Raw genomic sequence first — 19,689 nt, 5'->3', positions numbered from 1 at the left:
TATATCAAAATTCGTCAACTACTATTTAGTGTAATAACACCTGAAAATGATTAACAAAATAATCAAAATATAAAACAAATACTACATTGTAAAAAAAAAATTACAAGAGTATTCAAAAAAAACTTCATATACTTCCAAAAACTTACTCACAACTTTTACTCTCACTCGTGTTTAAATTTGATTGGAGGAAAGGAAAAAAGATGGATAAACATCAAGAGTAGAAAATAAGAGGAAAAATTGGAAAAAAAACAAAACAAAATTCACCAAGCAAACGTCACCTCCCATTATTACACATTTACACAATTTAAAAATTCACTATTTCATGTATGGGGGGCCTTATATAGTTTGTCTCCTAGTCCTGGACGCACATTGAAGAGCTTTACATGGGGGGAAATCCGGAATTCTGAAAATCTCACCGCCTCAGCCTCACTGCCCTGCCCTTTACGTTCCAGGAATCCAGCCGGCAGACGCCATACTCCTAGTGGTACTTTGCCACCGCAGGTTTATAGTTTTTCTGTTTTTTTTTTTTGTTTTTTTTTTTTCGTTTTTCTTCATTTGTATATCTACATTTGCAAATAAATTCCCTGGATGAAATTAGGGTTCTGAAACTCAGAAGCGGTATTTCGTGGATAATCGCGTTGTTCGTCGAACGGAATCGAAATCGCACACTTATGAGAACCTAAGGGTTCTCGCTTTGGACTATAAGGTAATCCACTTTTTCCACTGTGTCTCAGCAATGCTGCTGTTATGATCGAGGTCATGCATAGCGGAGAAAAGCAGTTTTTAATGGTTCATGATATGATATGATGCGTTTATGCTACTTTATGCAGAATACTATGAGGGTTTTAGTTTCTTGAAATTCTATTACTTTCTTTATATTAAAATGGCCATGCAGAGTGGTAAGTTACAATTCTAGTGAGTTGTGGTGGCTTTGTAGCGGCGGTGAGGAGGGAACGGTAAGTAACTGTGGTGGAAGTAAGTGGCAGCCGCGGGGGCAAAGAACTTTGATGTTGGTGGAGATGGGGAATAGGTGGTGGTGTAGGTAGGCGGAGATGAGGGAACAGTAACGGTGGCAGCAATGTACTTAGGTTTTGGTGGAGATGGAGAATAGGTAGGTAGATAGGCGGCGGTGGTCAAATTAATTAGGCATCGGTGTGGTGAAGGTAGGTGGGGATGGAGCCATGGAGGATCGGTAGGTAGATATGTGGAAGTGATTAGGAAGGTGGGGATTGAGGGCAAGTAGGTAGATAGGTAGTTACTAGTCGAAGTAAGTAATGGTCGGTATAAGTGGTAGGTTGGCTGATGGGGGTGAAGTAACAATTGGAGTGGGTAGGTTGATAGGGGTTGAAAGATAGTGGTGATGGTGATCATTCTCTAAGACTTCTCGTGATGTATGCTTTTGTATTTGAAAAATGTTGAAAATACCTTTGCAGTGTTTGCCAAATTCATTTATTTATTAGGTTGGAAAACAATATTACATTTTTTAATAATCTAATTTAGAGAATAGTTCATTCAAACATAGAAGATTAGAAACTCTCTTTTCCTTAAAAACTGGAGAATTTTCATAGTTACTAAATGTGCACTAAAATTTTTCCCCTTTTGACTGGAATTTTACATTGTTTAACGGAACAACTGTTTAATTCCTGAAACTCAATACCAGCATGAGCAATATTGTGTTTAGGGGCACTGGAATTTTCAGTGTTTTCTGTCAAAAGATAATGTATATAAATTTATAGATAATGTGCAATTTTATATTCAAGTTTATCATGTGGATCAAAATGTTGGACTTTTAAGCCTTTTTAACTATGCACATGTTAACCTCTGTTTAAGAGCAACCCCATTTGTGTATTTTGGAGAAGTTTTTTCAGAAGAAAAAACTTGGGATGGGTTTTTGAACAAATGGGGAGGGTTTTTTTTTTTTTTTTTTTTTTTTTTTTTTTTNTTTTTTTTTTTTTTTTTTTTTTGTTTTTTTTTGGATATTTTTCTCCTGCAAATTGAGGTTCTTTGTGGGACCCCCATTGGTTGGGAAAATGGGAGAAAGGTTGTGCGTGAAAAGCACTGCGCCGTGCCCAGCACACATTCTAGCTGGGCGCGTCGCAGTGCCTTTTCCCTTTTTGTTTTTGTTTTTGTTTTTTATTGCCTTTTCTCTCTCTCTCTCTCTCTCTCCCATTTTCTCTTTCCTTGTTGGCTCTGAAAAAACCTACAAAAAACCCCAACTGATGCTGTTGCTCTAACTATGCTTATGGAGGCAAACTTTGCGATTAAAAGCTTCTCTATTGCCTTCCATTTGATAATATAGGTTGAGAACTTTTGACCTTTTTGTTTGATTTCAGCCATACAGATGGTTCATAAGACACGTTCGGGGAAGAAAATTAATGTTGACAAGGCTAATGGGAATGGATCATCCAGTTCAGGCATGGGAAAGATGGATCACCTAGGTTTAAGAAAGTCTGCTCAGGAAATCCCATCAAGGACTTCAAAGTCTAAACTGCTTGAGAAGCAGCCTCCACCTACACCTTGTACACAGATAAAGTCTAGGAGACCTGAGAAACCGAACACTCTTAGTCCTTTAAGGACCCCTGATAGAGATAAAAGCCATATTCTATCCTGTTCTTTGGTGTCAAAACTATCTAAGGAAGAGTTGAATTTGTCTGCCACAAAAAAAGAGAAGAGTGTGAAGCAGGTCACAATGGAATCTGAGAAAGTTAGCACTAGTGGTAACCAGAATATATGCCTAAAAAGAAAGCGCATTGATGGGCGCAGTTTTAAATCAATGTTCAAAATGCAACGAAGAAGAGATGCTATACCAGGTATACGAGTCACTATCCTGTTGACCCTCTCCTCCAAGCCTTGTAGATACATTTTTTGCTTCCTTTTGTTTGTTTTGAAGCTGCTGATGTTATTTTGTTTTTAGTTCACTCTTCCTTTTTTATATCTTTATATATATATATATATATAGGCCATTGTACAGGTGAGTCCACCCTTTCCCATGAGTCCGTGTGGACATATGTGGACCATTGAATGCTGAGATCAATGATTTAGATTTCGCCAACTGTGCAAGTGAAGTGCACAGTGATCTCAAGCATTCAATGGCCTAGATCTGTCCACACAGACTCATGGGAAAGGGTGGACTCATTTGATCATGAGTCTATATATATATATAATCTGGGAAGGGGAGAGTGCATGATCACCTTTAGGCCAAAAAGATTAAAAATAAGATGCCCATAGATTTTATAGTTGTTGTTCTTTTATGCTATACTGGATTTTTTTAATGCTGATGTAAAATTCTTTGTTTCTTCCAAGTAGCAATCGATGAGGTTTCACTAGCAAATGAGTCTCCTAGACTTATTAGTGACTCCAAGCTTGTTGCGGACCATGCTGCACAAGCTGATGAAGTAGATTCACTCTCTAGTTCAGAGGGTTTAAATACAGGAAATCTGCCAGAGGGGTGTTCTACTGCAACAAAGAATCTCCCAGATTTGATAGGCTCTGCTCCTACAAGTGGTGGATTTAATTCACAAAATGGAGAGCATAGCATTCAAAGAAAAGCAGCTGATCGCCAAATTGTGTGTGGATTAGTTTATATGACCACTCAGTCAACATTGGCGGAGCATGATAAACATAGCTTTACTGGGTCTTGTGGTGTATGTTTGAAACGGAAAAGGTACTTCTCTATATTTCAGTATGGATTGTAGACTTGGTAGTATAATTTGTATTATAGCAAATTATGCAATTTTCCTTAAAAGAGTTCTAGGCTTGTCATCATTAGCTACATTTAGAAGTGTGGATAGGTATGTTTTTAATCTGGGAGTGTGCCAGTATACAGTGTTTAGATTTATTAGCATTTAATACACTTGTCAAAATAACTGTTTATATTGTGAACGCTCCCTCCTTTACCTAAAATGGTGGAATAAAAAACAACTGGAGCAGTCGGAAAATCAGAAAGGAAAAATGATTGAGGCCAATTTAAAATGGAAGACATTTTTCTCCTTGTTTTTGATGACTTCGGTGAAGTTTTAAAAGTTTTTATTCACCTTCGTATGGTCTTGCTTATTGATGTTTGATTTTTAGAATTTTTTGATTTTGTTGCTAGACTTTCAAAATGGCTTGTTGTTTCTCATCTTTCTTCCTGACTTGCAGGCTGGATCATGATTCTCCAAAAGTAGATCTCTGCACATGTGTTGCAATGCCAAAGATGGATTTTGGTAACAAAGCTAATCATAAGGTAGGTTTATGGTGCCAGCTGATGTTTACAATATGAAAAATGATTATCTACTTAAGTATTATTAGTTCAATTTAAACCCACTGAACTGACTACTAGCATTCTCAGATCAATACCAGTAGAAGCAGCTTATGGGGTCACCACATGTAGGAATTTCTTTATGTTCAATGTCTACAATAATGGTTATAAAACCTTATGATAAATGGAGAATTTTTGTTATTTTTAAGTTTGAAAATTTGAAGTTCTTAGTTGATCTGTTCCGAGACATGGTTTTTATTTGCTGGTCTAGTCTAGTGTGGTCGAGATGACCTGTTAGAAAGACAGATAATATCTTACTTCATTCATGAACTACATACACTACTACACACACACAAACACACACACACACATGTATATAAACCTAACATTCTAAACGTCCAAATCATGGCACAACATTCTAAACGTCCAAATGACCATTTAGACTTCTAACACTCCCCCTCAAGTTGGAGCATAGATGTTAATCATGCCCAATTTGTTACATACATATCACATGAGCCATGAGCCATAGGACATTACATCTAGAGTCATAACCTTTGACACCAATACCCAAGTCTCGAATCACTTGTTCATTCTGGCATACCTGGTTCATCCCGAACCATTCTTCTTCATCCGTTGGCATTCCATAATGCCACGGGCATACCTGGTTCATACCGAACCATTCTTCTTCATCTGCCGACATTTCATAATGTCACGGGCATACCTGGTTCATCCAGAACCATTCTTCTTCATATGCCGACATTCCGTAATGCCACAGGCATATGCCAGGTCCGCACCCCTCCTTACAACCGTGCTGTCCATCACTGCAGCACCCCTGTTTCCTCAGATTGAACAAGCTGCACTGACTCAACTTATATCCTAACATAGCTCCAAATATGAGACTAAATCCCATGACCCATAATAATTATAGCCTAGACAACACATAAATTACACTTAACAAGCCCACAAATTATAACAATCAACACAAATAACATAAAACTAATTGTCAAGCCCAACATATTAAACTGAACCCAAAACAAAGCCTTCTTAATACACCAGCCCACAAAATAAACCTAAACAAAACAAGAAATAAAACCCTTCATCCTTACTGCTGCAGTGTCCATGTGCTCCAGTGAGATCTTCTGCAGATGTAGTTACCACCACCACTGCTGCCAGAGTTACCTCCTCCGTATACAGCAACCGACGGTCATCACCAACCACTGCCGGGAAGCTTCGTCGGCCATCACTGCTTGCCACAGCTGCCTTCGCCCGAAAAGATTGAGGTCAGGGACGACCATTTTACAGATGGGTGGATTGGGATTTGAAGAAATGGGTTTTATGGATCTAATAGAGAAGAAGACATGGCAGGGGCAGATTTGAGAGAGTACAGGGAGAGAGACAAAGCTTCCTACAGCCAGATCTACTAGGATTTCAGAGGCGAGCCTACTGGAACAAACTTCGACCGGAGAGGTGGTCGGAAAAGGCCTCACGCGCCCCCACGCGCCGGAGCTCCGGTCAGCGGCGGCGCGTGGCAGCACGTGACGGCTCCGCTTCCTCCAGCGGTGGCGACTCCTTGCCTAGATCAATGCCCACTGGGCTCTGATACCATGTTAGAAAAGGGGAGGGAGAGATTTCTAGACAAATATTAATTTTACTTCCTTAGTTGAACTACATACACTGCCACATATGTATACATGCCTAAACCTAACATTCTAAACGTCCAAATCATGGCACACCATTCTAAAAAGTCCTATGGCTCATGTGATATGTATGTAACATCTAGGTTTCAATTTGTAGGTGGAGATTACCTGCTAGTCTTTCATCTCTAGTTATTTTACTCTTTCATATCAGGTTGAACTAAAACTTTGAGATTTTGACGAAGAAATATTTGTAATATAAGTTGCCTATTCAGATAAAAAGTCAAATTCAGATTAGAACTAAGTTTATTGTATCTGTTGTTTATTTTCAATTGATATTTTTCTTATTTATGGTCTGCATATTAGGATAGAGTGGGTGTTGAAAGTACTGTTATATTGGGATCTGCTGAAAGACATTGCGCTGGGCAATCTGAAGGTGCTAACATGGATTCTCAAGTGGATAATCACACAAATGTTTGTGCTGTATGCAAGCAAGGTGGAAAGAGCCTGTGGGTAATCTCTTATGTTTTTGCTGTAAGGTTATTTTCAAAGGGTTAATAATGGCATGTTAGGGATATAATTTTTAACTAAAAGTGGCTCTACTTTATATGCCTACTTCAATGGAGTCATAATGCATCTCATTACCATGACAGTGCTGTTGTTATATCAGTTGCCTTTGATCCATTTAGATACTAACATTCATTGAAATGTTTAATTAGGATTTGGGCCTTTTCTTATGATATCCCACTATTTCATTTGTTTTTCTACCCACCTTTTTAAAATTGTGCTTTAACAATCTTCTCAGGCTCTGTTATGGTGAAGGTTGCAGGAGATGTTACCACCTCTCTTGCTTGGGTCCTAATTTAGATGATATTCCATCTGGCATTTGGCATTGTCTCTGGTGTGTGAAGAAGAAGATTAAATATGGTATCCACTCAGTGTCAAAAGGAATAGAGTCAATTTGGGATTCTAGGGAGGTGGAGGAGGTATCAGGTGCGAAAGGCTTGCCTGACCTGCATTTTGTATTTGGCAACATAAGTTATATGAACTTGTAATAACCTTTTTTAAAATTGTTTTAGTGTATTCTGCTTTCCTAATGGTTGTATTTTTGCTCCTGCCTTCTATTCCTTCATGTTAGGAACACAAAGGCAGAAGCAGTATCTTGTCAAGTATCAAGGTCTTGCCCATGTTCACAACCATTGGCTACCTGAAGCACAGTTAGTTTTTGAAGCGCCATCTATTCTTGAAGACTTTAAACATAAAGATCTGGTCAGTTATTATTTATTTATTTAGTAACCAACTAACCATAACCTGCACCTTGAATTTAAACATTTTAAGAGGGTTCTACTTTTCCATTGGTTTTTGTATAACCTAAAGACCAACAATTTTATTTCTTCATTCAGGGTTTAAGGTGGAATTCAGAATGGACAAAGCCTCAATGTTTATTGAAGAAAAGGTTGTTATATTTCTCCAAGCTGCATGGTGGCGAACAAATTCTTGATGCTGGAGATAAATTAGATTGCCAATGTGAGTGGCTTGTGATGTGGCAGGGCCTTGATGTTGAGAGTGCTACATGGGAACTGGAGAATGCTGATTTTCTTTGTTCATCTCATGGTCTGAGCCTCATTAGGGAGTATGAGATTTGTCAAGGAAAACAGGACATGATGTTCTCACAGCTTACTGCATCAGATAATAGATTGGAGCTTTCCAAGTTTATTGAGTACTGGCTTCCGGTTCAAGTTTCCAATTTGCAGCTTGAGCAGTACTGTAATACACTACTTGCAAATATCAATGCTCTATGCTCTCACTCCAAAAAAAGTGATCCTGTTGGAGTGCTCAATGAAGTTCTTCTCGCTGTTCGAAAGGTTTGGTCTAAAATCACTTTGAGCATCAAATTCAATTTTTATCTTTGACGTGATATTGGTTTCAACTTTTCTTTGTGGATGCTGAGGAATGTAAGGTTGCACATCTTTTGATACTTGTATAATTGTATTAGCGTACAACCCTTTTGTGTAGGAGAGCAGTTTTTACTGTTTCATTGGTGAAACTTAGCAAAGGACAGCCTGGATTTTGAAAAAAAGTTAAAAAGAACATTCTTAGGTAGTCTAATTAAATATTTATCTCCACCTTGGAGCCAAATCCATAGCTTTTATCTATTATTGGAACTTAATTAATTCTTGCAAACATCCACCTTAGAAATCCATAACTTGGTGCTATGGCTGATGCCAACATCTAAATCTGTTTGGATAAACAACTTAAAATAAGCAGTGATAAGATTTGCAATTTTCAATAAGCTCAAAACGTGAAAATAGTTTAATAAGGGGGTGTCCTTTTAAGTTTTTTAGTTGGGTTTTAAAAAATTTTCAGCTTTTAGCTTCTTGAAATAGTTTAGGGAGATAAATACAAAGCAGCTTTTCAAATGCTATAAATTCTTTGCAAGGGCCTATTTAAATGCCCTAAAAGAAAACATATCAGCTTGAGTGCTACAATATAAGCTACAAATAAGTTCATGCAAACCAGGCCTTAGTTTGCATCATCTAAGTTTAATATTCTTTTTTCAATTTAAGTGCTGGCACATCTATTTGCAAAGTGATTATTTTGTGGTTTTCTCAGTGTTGTATTCATCCCTACATTTTGGATCAGACCGTGGTTCCCTTAAACAAGGGGCTGTCACCATCTGAGATTTTGGATGTTGGAATAAAAGCAAGTGGAAAATTGCATCTTCTTGACAAGATGCTCTCAGAAATGAAAAGCCAACATCTAAGAGTAGTTGTCTTTTATCAGGTATGCATTTGTATGTTTTTGTTAATATCAAACTTATTCTTTTTAATTGCTTCTTTGCGACACTGGAAAGATTGTCTACCCTCCAACCTCGCATCCCTACATGTCCATACAAAATAGAATAGAAAACCAAAAAAAGAAAAAAAACTTGTTTGTTTTGCTGGAATCATTAAATCTTTCTGTTGGGGTATATTAAATTTTATGCAGAAGTCTTTAAGTGAAATACAAGTAAGTTCCTAGTTCAGGGAACTAATTTATATTTTTGAGTCTATTCCATGCATTATAATGCAGTTTAGCTAAACGAAGCACAGGAGACTAGCCGTTCCTAAGAAATGGAGTTTTTTTGTCATTTAATGTTGGAGGTCTACTGAATGGTGTATCTTGAATCTCTCTCCTGTCTGATTTCACTGGATGCTTTTGGAAGAGTGAGAGTGTTGATTAATTATTACATTTAAATCATTTTTAGGAGTTCAGTAGCTATGTGTTGTTTCTTTGTCATTATTAATTTAAAAGGGTGATTGCCTTTAATTATGACGTGCTCTCCTGATGACCTTAGTTATATAATTTTATGCAACTGAAGATGCAGTTGTATATGTGAGTGCATCCGTGTTGGCTTCAGTACAACCTAATGTGCATGTTAATCATCATGCTTATTTTTCCAATTTGGCCCTGTTAAATCCTCAAACAATGTTTTATTTTGGCAGTCTATTGGCCCTGTAGCAACACTTGGTAATATATTGGATGATTTTTTGCGAGGAAGATTTGGGGACAATTCTTATGAACGTGTTGAGACTAGTCTCAATACTTCCAAGAGGCAAGCTGCTCTCAATAGGTTCAGGAAGGAGGAAAGTGGCTTGTTTGTACTTCTATTAGAGAAGCGTATTTGTAATACAAGTATTAAACTATCATCAGTGGATGGTGTCATCATATATGATGGTGATTCTAATCCACAGAATGATTTGAGGCTTCTACAAAAATTATCATTTGTGTCACAGTCTAAACCAATTAGAGTTTTCCGGTTATATTCATGTTATACAGTGGAGGAGCAAGCTCTTGTGATTACAAAGCAAAATCCTAATGCTGATAACTTACAAAGTTTAAACAGGAATGTGAAGAACACTCTCATGTGGGGTGCATCACATTTATTCAGTAGATTAGATGAGTACCATGCCAGTGACAGCCAGGCATCAGCTTTGGATATATCATGTGGACAGTTACTTTTAAATGATGTTGTCAAGGAATTCTGTGCCATAATTTCACAAAATAGTGAAACTGATGATATTCATAATTCGGTTATTTCCAAAGTTCTTAAGAGTTCGGGACCTTGCATTACGGATATTCCATTATTTGGTGAGCAGAAATTTAAGTATACATGTGGAGAAGAGCCTCAAGTGTTTTGGAAAAAGCTGTTGGAGGGAAGAAATCCACAATGGAGACATATAAGTGGGCCGACCCCAAGAAACAGAAAGAGAGTCCAGTACTTTGAGGACTCATCATGTTCTCTAGAGGTTAGCAATGATGATGCAGGAAAGAAACGTAGGAAGACAGTGAACAGTAGTGTGGATGCTATTTCCACTTCGCCTGTATCTGAAGGCAGTCAACCTGCTGCTTTGAATGAAGGTAAACAATCTTTTGCTGATAGTCCTGCTACCGATCTTCTTGTTGTGCTGGATGCCTAACATTGTAGAAGAATGTACTATTGTTTTATTGATTTTTGTGTCATTGCAGGTCCTTCTACAATTAAAGCTGCTAATCAGTCATTGCCAACATCTACTGCCTGTCAAAACAGTGCACACACTGGAGACCATGCCTCTAATTCTTCATGCAGCCTGTCACATGAGGTTAATGTTGAACCTGTGGAGAGAGTAGCCTTACCTGATGAGCAGAAGAGCCTTCACATCTATCTAAAAACGGAGATGGCTAAAGTTTTTGAAGTGCTAAAACTTTCGGTAGCTGTCTTGACTTTTCATTCAATTGTTTATGAACCTCTACTGATACTGTGTCTACTTCTACCCATACATCAGATGTCATTTCATCCGACATTGTGTATTGCATGTTCCACTTTCCACAACCAAAACTAACCACATTGAAAGTTCCTGTGTCTTATTCATTTAAACTTTTGGTGTTTACGTGCCACAAAATGGAAAACATGGCTTATGTAATTGAAAAATTTCACCAGTTCTTACATAGTGAAAGGAGTGGTGCAAGTGTTGATGGTTTGAGGCTCTTGAGCATAGTTACCACTGCAAACCAATAAGACTAGATTTTTTATTTCACTTTTGCTTGGCTTTTGTTGAAAATATGTATCTTCAGTTGGCTGTAGGTTCTGATTCTTTCCTAAGTAGTTTGGTCATTCAATTCAGTTTTAGCTATTGCTATGGTAAATACCTTGTTTGTTTCAATTGAATTGAACAAAGTCCTTTATGGATTAAAATTTTGCTGTGGTTTTATGGCTCCAGCCTTGATTAAGTTGCTTTCAGTCACATGGGGGTTCAATCTTGCTGTGTTTGCTTTAGTCGCTAATTGTATCATATCATTTTTTAATGCAGGACGGTATCAAACACGTGGTTGGAATTTTTTTAGATTTTATCATGGAGAACCATCGTGTTAGTAGGGAACCAGCTACACTCTTACAGGCATTAGAAATATCTCTGGTTAGGACCTCTTTGCTATCCTGGTTTTTCTTCTTCTTCTTCTTCTTCTTACTATTATTATTATTATTTTTTTTATTTTTATAATTTTGTTATTATTGTTTTTTTTTAAAGTATCGTTTATGTCTGTCTAATTTCTCCAAGTAGTGACTAGTGATTAAGATCTGTTTTATTAGAAATTACTTTGTATAGATTATTTCATGAACTATTTAAATTTTAACATTGAAATGGTTTTCACATGGAAAAATAAGAATTTGAAGAGCTGTTAATAGATTCAGGTGTGTACTACAAATATATGTACATATATGTGTGTGGTACATATCTACTTTAGTATATGGTTTGTCTAGTTCAGTTTATTTCAATTATATGTGAAATAGCATTGATACTAGTAAGTATACATTTAATAAATTTTATTCAACTTACTGTATTAATAACTAATTATTTACAACAATCAGTTTCCTATATTTAGGCAGACATTCCATAATTATTTTTCATCATCAGTTTTAACTATACAAAAAGTAAAATAGGCTGTTCATTGCCACAAAGGAACCACATGCCATTTTAAGGGCTTTCCATATGTTGTAGAGCTACATCTTCCTTACTGTTAGTTTCATGTGTTGTATACATTTATATATGATTCTTGTTTGCTAATGGGAACATTTTGTCGAGTCTTTGATCCTTAATGTTTGAAAATTAGGAAATGCATGTTTTCCCTACTAATTGCTAAAATTTGCTTGGCTAATATTGTTATATTTTACTGCATGCATGGTTTTTCTGATATAGCCTTTACTATAGCCTCTATTCAGTCACACTCTGTCTTTCTGCAAGTTCTTGCATCAGTTGCATTTCATGAGGGGTGATTGTGAAGTTCATTTTCAAATAGCTGTAATTTTTATCCTCACTCTTATGAGGCAGTGTACACCAAACAGTCTTGTCTCTTTTCCTCCTTTTCATGATGCTCCTATGGTTGACAGTTCAACCTTTCTCCATGAAGAAGACATAGGGTTGATCTTCTTCTATGTCTTGTTTTTATGAACCATATATGCTGAATATAAGTTTAGAGATTGTAGAAGTCATTGTTTGATTACTTTGTTTCCTTGTAGTTTAGCTAAGCTTTCTTAGATTTTTTAGTAGTGTGACACTAGTTTATTGGTAAAGTACTCACTGCTGCAATTCTTAATACTGTATTTTCTATTTTTATTTTTTTAAACATGGTGCGTTTCTCTCTATTGTTCTTGGCCTATCCCTTTCTCATTAATTCTGCCTTTGCAGTGAGTGTTGGCTCCTTGCCTCTCATTGGACAATCTCATCATGATATTTTCATACATCAGAACTGGCATCATACCTTTATGTATTCTTAAGGATGGGAATACAATGGGGTCTATATTTGCCGTACTTTTTCATAAATTTGGTGATAGTCTAATTTTATAAAATTCTCATTGCAGCTTACCATTCCAAGCATTAAATTAACTGTATACATAAGCCCACAAAGGAAAGCTGTCTTTGTGTTAATGACTTTTTTGTTCACATCTCGACATAGCCTTTCAGGAAGTTTTTGTTTAACATTTGTGTATATTTGTAGATGTGATCTCACGCTTCTACACAGTTAACTAATCAACCTATGAAGGAGAGATTTGGGCTTTCTGGCTATGCATTTATCACACCAGAACTTTGCTTTTTAGTGCTTTTAACTCTGTATGTGATGTTGCAACTATTCTTACTTGATTGTGTGCTGTGATTTCTCAGTGTAGGGTGGCAGCCTCACTTTTAAAGCAAAAACTTAACGAGAATGAGATGCTTATGTTAACAAAAGAGCATCTGGGTTTTGAATGTACTGAAGATGAGGCAACTAATGTATATCGGAAGCTGCGTTCATTGAAGAAAGCATTTTTGCAGCACTTGGAAAAAAACGAAATCACCTCAAGGCATTCTGAACCAGCATTGATATTTGTTACAGGAGGACTGTCAAAAGGGATGGAGAATGTTACGAAAGAAAATGTTGTTGCACAGCAGACCACAACTTTAAAGGATAAAGTGGTTGAAAGTGAAACAGAAAAGATGATTAAGAAAGTTCAATCCAAGTGTAACATGAGGATGTCAAGGCTTAAAGAAAAGCAACAGGAGGAAATTGAGAACTTCAAAAAAGACTGTGAGGAGAAGAGAGCGGCTATTAAGAAACATTACAGAGTGCAGTTTGCCATTGTCCGTGCTGTATATTGTGAGACTCCTCTGGGAAAGAACAACCTCAAGAACTTAAATAATCGGCTTTCAAGGGAAATAGAGGAACTCAACTGCCATAAGGACTTAAAAATGAAAGAATTTGAGCAGAAGCATAATAAGGAAATAAATGAGGAAATTCAAAATACTGCTTTTTGGGTTTCTAAAGCTGAACTGTGCAGTACTGAAGATACTAATCTGCATTTGTATGCATCTGATTCCAGAGATGTTGATGAATACCTTCAAGAAAGTGCTGGTAATAATATATCTGATTCAAGAGATGGCACTGGAGACCAAGATATTGCAGACACCGATAATAATAGTATATCCAATTCCAGGGAAGACAATGGGAACCTTCAAGATATTGAAGATGACAATAGAGAGATATCTGATTCAAGGGATGATGTTAGAAACCTTCAAGATATTGCAGATGTCAATGATAATCCTACGAATGTTGCTTCTAGAGATGACATAGGCAACCTTGAAGATAATGTAGACATCAATAATCATAACAACAATAATAGCAATCCTGCAAATGTTGCTTCTGCAGATGACATTGGCCACATTCTAGATAATGCAGATTTCAATGATCCTCCAGGGGCTGCTTCTGTATCTGAGTGTCATTTAGAAGCAAATGAGCCTATTAATATTTTGAATGAATCAGAGAGCAGCATGGCACCTTCTAGTGTGCCCACAACTACCACAGATGTCTCATCAGCTACAGTTTCTGAGAAGCCAATGGTGACTATATCCCCTGCAGAAGCATTAGTATCTAGTCTTAATCAGCCCAATGAAGTGGGTAATATTGATGATCATTGTGAGGATACTGTTCCAGTGGTCCCACTGACTTCTGAAAAGCATACTATTGATGAGAGCTCACTGGGGGAGCATGCTAATGGATTTTCAATAGAAGTGCATGAATGTGCTCGTACTGAAGATGTTATACCCAACCATCCATCAGAAGTGCACGGAATTGCCCATAATGGAGTTCTGAGACATGAGCATCCTGCAGGAGCAAGTATTACCACAATGGTAAAAAATTGTACACCTGCTAATAATACCGATTTCCTGAATAATGATGGAAATGAGAATGCTATAGCTCACAAATCCATAGATGGAAACTCAACATCCCAAGAGCAATTGTTAGTGGCCTTGCCCAGTTTACAGGCCGGTGCTTGTTCAGATGATAATGGACTATTACTGCAAACCCAAGTACGTGGATTTTTGTAATTGTATATTTTTCTGATATACATCTATTGCCATTCTTTTTTATTGCCCTGTTTGCTTCTACCATAATATTTAGTTTTCCTCTATTTAGCTATTACATCTCTAATAAAATTTATGGTTTTTATCATATGAATGTTGTTTGCCTCTGGCATGTGTGCCAAGAAATATTTTAGGAAAAAGTGTCAAATAGGCCACTGAACTTATCGCTTTTGTGCAATTGGGCCATTAAACTTAAAAAGTGTGCAATTCAACCATCAAACAAGCAAAATGTGTGCAATTGAACCATTTTTACAAATTTTTTTTAGTAAAATCCGATTATATTACTAACATATACGTATTAAAAGTGACATTTTCTTCTACCATATTAGTTGGGAGTCAATATTGAAATGTTTTTAACTCAAATTGAATTAAAAAATTTTAAAAAAATGTCCTAATTGCACATATTTTACTCGTTTGATGGTTGAATTGCACACTTTTTAAGTTCAATGGCCTAATTGCACAAAAGCGATAAGTTCAGTGGCCTATTTGACACTTTTTCCAATATTTTAATAAACTCTTGGGTGAGGAGCCTTGGGGAAAAAAATAAAATTTTCTTTGTATGATCTGCAGGCCTATGTCCCACATAATTGTATATGCTTTCGTTGACTCTTTCACTTCATTTAGATTATTTAGAAAACAGTCTCTGAATTCATCTTTGGTTGATGACTGACAGGATCAGGTACCTCAAGATCAGTGCTCCCCGCATTTAGCATCTAATGAATTGCAATTCAATCAGGGGCAGTTATCAGAATTTGAAGCTGGGTCTCCTAGAGTGGATGATGCCAGACAGGTTACAGAGTCAAATTGTGAGGCCATACTGATTGAAAATAGTGAGCCACAGCAACTACCTTCTGGTGGCAATCAGCCTCCTCCTGATGAAGTTGCATATGAGTCTCCTAATCATGAGAGCAATGATTTTCATTCCTCTGAGACTTCTCCCCAGTTAGCTGAAGTTGAGACAGCAGCAGAACCTTTGTGCAATGCTGATTCTCAAGGCAGGGTAAGTTCGGAACTGCATGCCTCAATTCATCTCCCTAATATGACACTTGATTGCAGTCCAACAGATTCAGCAGTTAGTAGAATTGACTGCCAGCCTAGTGGTGAACTGCATTGCTCTTCTGAGAACACTCAGACTTTGCCCCATGAAGTCAGGATCACAAGTGAACTTCCTAATCAAGCAATTTTACAACCTTTGAATCTGACCTCTATTCAGGGACCTAACGACATGCGAATGCATCATGCACATTTTATGCCTGCCTTGAATTCACCTATCCGTATGCTAGTTAATCCTCTCTCAAAGGAATTGGAAAGGATACACAGAGAAATAGAACAAGCAGTAAAGTCCCATGAAGATTGGGTAATGTCCAGTTTTCCTTCTTTTTGCTCTGATTATCCAGGAAACTCAGTATTTATTCTCTGAATCTCTTCCCTGCTTTGTATTTTAACACTTCATTTCATCTTTGAACAGAAATTGCAGCAGAGATCTGATTGTGAAAAGGAAATAAAGGAAATGATTGAGAGAATACGCAACAAATATGAGACAAAAATTATGGAGGGTGAGAATGCTTTTTTCCTGAGAAAGAATGAACTTGAAGGGAATCAAAACAAAGTTCTTATGAACAAGATATTGGCTGAAGCTTTCAGATCTAAGTGCTTGGATCCCAGGCCCACTGTGTTACCACAAATGCAGCAAGGTATGGTATTTCTATTTGGTTTGAGGCAGCAGCAAGCTTGTTGCTTCTTTAATAGTGATTAAGCATAACTGTATTGAACTATAAATTTACTTAATTTTCTATATGGGATTTAAAAGGGAGGTTAGAGGTTAAGTTTGTGATTTTTTGGTATGAACAAGTACTGTGGGCTAAATGGTTTATTAGGATTACTAATTGTGTGTTTGGTTCATGGGTTTACACACCCGGAATTGGAATCAAAATCATTGTTAGTGTTTGGTTGAAAACTTTTTAGAACACAACTATGGATTTCATTTCCTAATTAAAAACGAGTATCATTCGATCTTATTGGTAATCTGATTTTTTAAGTTCGGATTAGTGCTTTTAGATTTTTGTTTTGATTTTTTTGTGTGCATATTGGTGCTTTGGATGTCATTATATTAGTGATCAATTGCCTTGATTTTTTGTTTTTGTATTTTTAAAACTTTTATCCCATTATAGGATCATACATATTACATAACCAAACATCAATATTGGTAATCATTCCAATTCCTCCCTACTACCAAACATGCAAAATACTTTCACCAAAATCCATACCAAACACACTCTAATATGGCTTTGCCATTGCCTTTTTCAAAGACGTTCAAACATCAGTCTTGGTTTCTGAAGGTCTAATTATTATACTTGTGGTTGTGTTTAATCTTGGCATAAATTAGAACTGAACGTTCTATTTCTCTGCAGCTGTACCTTCCAGTTATATGCAGCAGCAGCATTATCTACAGCATGCATCAATGCAGCAGCCCACATTGAGATCTCCTGTTGGCTTATCTTCAGCCGGACAGCAAACTACTAATCTAGCTTGTATGAGTATGAGGCCACCACAATCAATTGCTGGCTTTTCTTCAGCTGGCCAACCTATGGTCGTGCAGCAGACTTCTGTCCAATCTTTACAAGGTGCTAATCATTCAACAGAACTTTCCAGGGAATATCGCCCTCCACCCATGTCAAGATCTATCCCCACTGCTGCTGTATCCTCTTCTAGCCCATCAGCTGCTTCCCAGCCTCTATCAAGTTTACAATCCATCCCTCGTTCAGCGGCACCATCTGCTGTTCCTGCAAGACCACTGGTCATCAATGATATATCCCCTTCTGCTGGAAATCTACGATTAGCTGGAGACATTCGTGCCCCAGCACCACACCTACATCAATTCAGACCTACATCTGTTTCTGCTGCCAGTCCATCACCTCTCCCGACTGCTATGCCAGGTTGTAATGTGGCTGCTAACGTGCCTTCATCTTCATCTTCATCTTCATTCACCCATGTTGCACCTCAACACCTGACACCTTCACCCTCCCTCCCCCGGGTTGCACCTCAAGTGCAGATACGCTCACACTCTGTTCCTCGGGGGGTTACAAGTCAACATCAGACGCCTTCATCCTCCCGCCCTTGGGTTTCTCCTCATCGCCCTTGGGTTGCAGCGCCACATCAGACATCTTCGTCCTCCCTCCCCCTGGTTGCACCTCAGCAGCCACAAATAGTATCCTCCAATCTTTCACACCAGAAGGTACCAGTACCCGCACCACCACAGCTACAACCACCCACTGTAAATAAGAACTCAGAACCCAACAATAGAGTCTTGACAACTGGTAATAGTCCACTTTCTGCTTTGTTGCTCAGAGATCTTGATAGCCAACCTTGGCCAAGGCCAAGTAATTATTTACCTCCTTTACCAGAAATCTGTGCTACGTTTGATTCAATAGACCTATCTGACTTTGGAACAACAGGCAATGCAGCCGGCACCTCTGCAGCTGAACCAAATGCTGTTGCTGATGTGGTCTGTCTGTCTGATGATGATTGACCTATTTATTTGTAGCGTGATCTCTTCTCAGTGCAATGTTTTGGCTCGCTGGTTGGTGCTCGTGCTGATGACATGGAGTTCTGCGCTTTTTTGGTAAAGCCTGCCTGCGGTGTGAAGATGCCCTGTGGACTAACTACAGTTCTACAATTCTTTTTTTCTTTTCTCTTTTGGTGAATCAAGTGCTGCAGGTATATGTAAAATCTATCCTTTCGTAGTACCGGTGAATGCTCTAATATTCTCACCGTTCTTATACCATCGCTTTCTCTTTAGTTTATAACTATTTAAGTAATCGCTATTCCTTTCCTTTATGTAGTAGCGGAAAAGTAAAATGCTGATATAGTTTTTAAAAAATTTTGGTTATTTGGTGAATTGGCTATTAGTCAGTTATGGATGTTAAAAAACAGTGGTCATTGAATAATCGATAATATATATATAGGTTGTTTAGAGTTTAGGCTGTTTAGCCTATCACTAAACACAATGATTTGTCCCATGCAATAAAATATTTTTGATGTTGTTATGAGGACATTTAGTTTTTCGGTAACTGATTGAAAATAGTGTGATTATGAAAGAAAATTCGGGAGGGAAGATAAAAAAGAGGAAAAGAAACATTAAGGCACTGTTTGGTAAATGGTTGTTAACTGATTGGGTTGACTGTTTGGGTTAGAAGGTATGATTTGTTGATAACATTAGCTGATTGTAGAAAGATGTTTGATAAATTAGCTGTTAGTTGATAGATGTTTGGTATAATTTCTTTTCTCAAAAAACTAATTGAAAAGACTGCTTTGAGTAGCCTTTTGAATTTTAGCATTTTAGAGTTACAAAAAACTTATTAACCAAATAATTAATAGTGGTCAAATAAGTCAAAATTGGCTGATAGGTTTATTATTTACCAAACAGGGCCTAAAGTTGATTGAAAAATAAAATAGTCTTAGCAGTACGGAATGCGCTTGCTGGGAGACAAAACTCTTGCCCTCTCTTTTTTTCCTTTCTCACCTCCATGTAAGTACTATTACCATAAAAAATTGTGAAAAAAATCACCACTATGGACTCTTGCCCTTTCTTTCTTTCTTTTCTCACCTCCATGTAAGTACTATCACCATAAAAAATTATGAAAAAAATCACCACTATGGATGCTCTAAAATTTCCCCACGTGATTATGATATGAATTTGTTATGAATAAATTAAAATTTGTGCTATTCGCCGATTCAGGTATAAAAAAGGGGGGAAAAAAGAGAAGAAATTTATGGCTCTTTGTTAAATAATGACTATGATTGTGAATGGAAAATGTTACTTGGATTTCCTAATTCTACTTTCAACTTTACTCACTGAGTTCTACTACATGTATTCTCAAATCTCACTTTTTAAATTTTA

General features: G+C 37.2%; 1 protein-coding gene across 7 annotated transcripts; it reads left to right on the top strand.

The window, feature by feature from the left end:
- Window positions 1-359: 359 nt before the first annotated feature.
- On the top strand, window positions 360-18,687 carry LOC116025950 (helicase protein MOM1-like). 7 transcript variants are annotated; one of them, XM_031267359.1, is made up of 18 exons: window positions 360-501; window positions 599-706; window positions 2,334-2,810; window positions 3,307-3,664; window positions 4,141-4,225; window positions 6,241-6,383; window positions 6,680-6,867; window positions 7,013-7,143; window positions 7,278-7,739; window positions 8,488-8,658; window positions 9,360-10,275; window positions 10,384-10,604; window positions 11,205-11,309; window positions 13,053-14,735; window positions 15,463-16,146; window positions 16,258-16,483; window positions 17,201-18,106; window positions 18,245-18,687. In XM_031267359.1, the coding sequence occupies exons 3-18, from the start codon at window positions 2,342-2,344 to the stop codon at window positions 18,316-18,318; spliced, it is 6,822 nt and encodes a 2,273-aa protein (XP_031123219.1). In that variant the 5' UTR covers window positions 360-501; window positions 599-706; window positions 2,334-2,341; the 3' UTR covers window positions 18,319-18,687. The 7 variants fall into 7 exon arrangements, with proteins under 7 accessions (XP_031123219.1, XP_031123218.1, XP_031123215.1 ...); XM_031267358.1 differs by having other exon boundaries at window positions 8,518-8,658; window positions 17,201-18,687; XM_031267355.1 differs by having other exon boundaries at window positions 17,201-18,687.
- The last annotated feature ends 1,002 nt before the right edge of the window (window positions 18,688-19,689 follow it).

This window comes from Ipomoea triloba, chromosome 7 (genome assembly GCF_003576645.1).
Source record: "Ipomoea triloba cultivar NCNSP0323 chromosome 7, ASM357664v1".
NCBI classification, from domain to species: Eukaryota; Viridiplantae; Streptophyta; class Magnoliopsida; order Solanales; family Convolvulaceae; genus Ipomoea; species Ipomoea triloba.
This window is presented reverse-complemented; position numbering and strand designations above follow the sequence as displayed.

What these genes read in the sequence shown, in the direction of transcription:
- LOC116025950 (XM_031267355.1), top strand. Translation starts at nt 2,342, where the DNA reads ATGGTTCATAAGACACGTTCGGGGAAGAAAATTAATGTTGACAAGGCT. An exon ending in GAGTAGTTGTCTTTTATCAG is followed by an intron (nt 8,659 to 9,359) that starts GTATGCATTTGT and finishes TTATTTTGGCAG; the next exon opens with TCTATTGGCCCTGTAGCAAC. An exon ending in AGGCATTAGAAATATCTCTG is followed by an intron (nt 11,310 to 13,052) that starts GTTAGGACCTCT and finishes GTGATTTCTCAG; the next exon opens with TGTAGGGTGGCAGCCTCACT.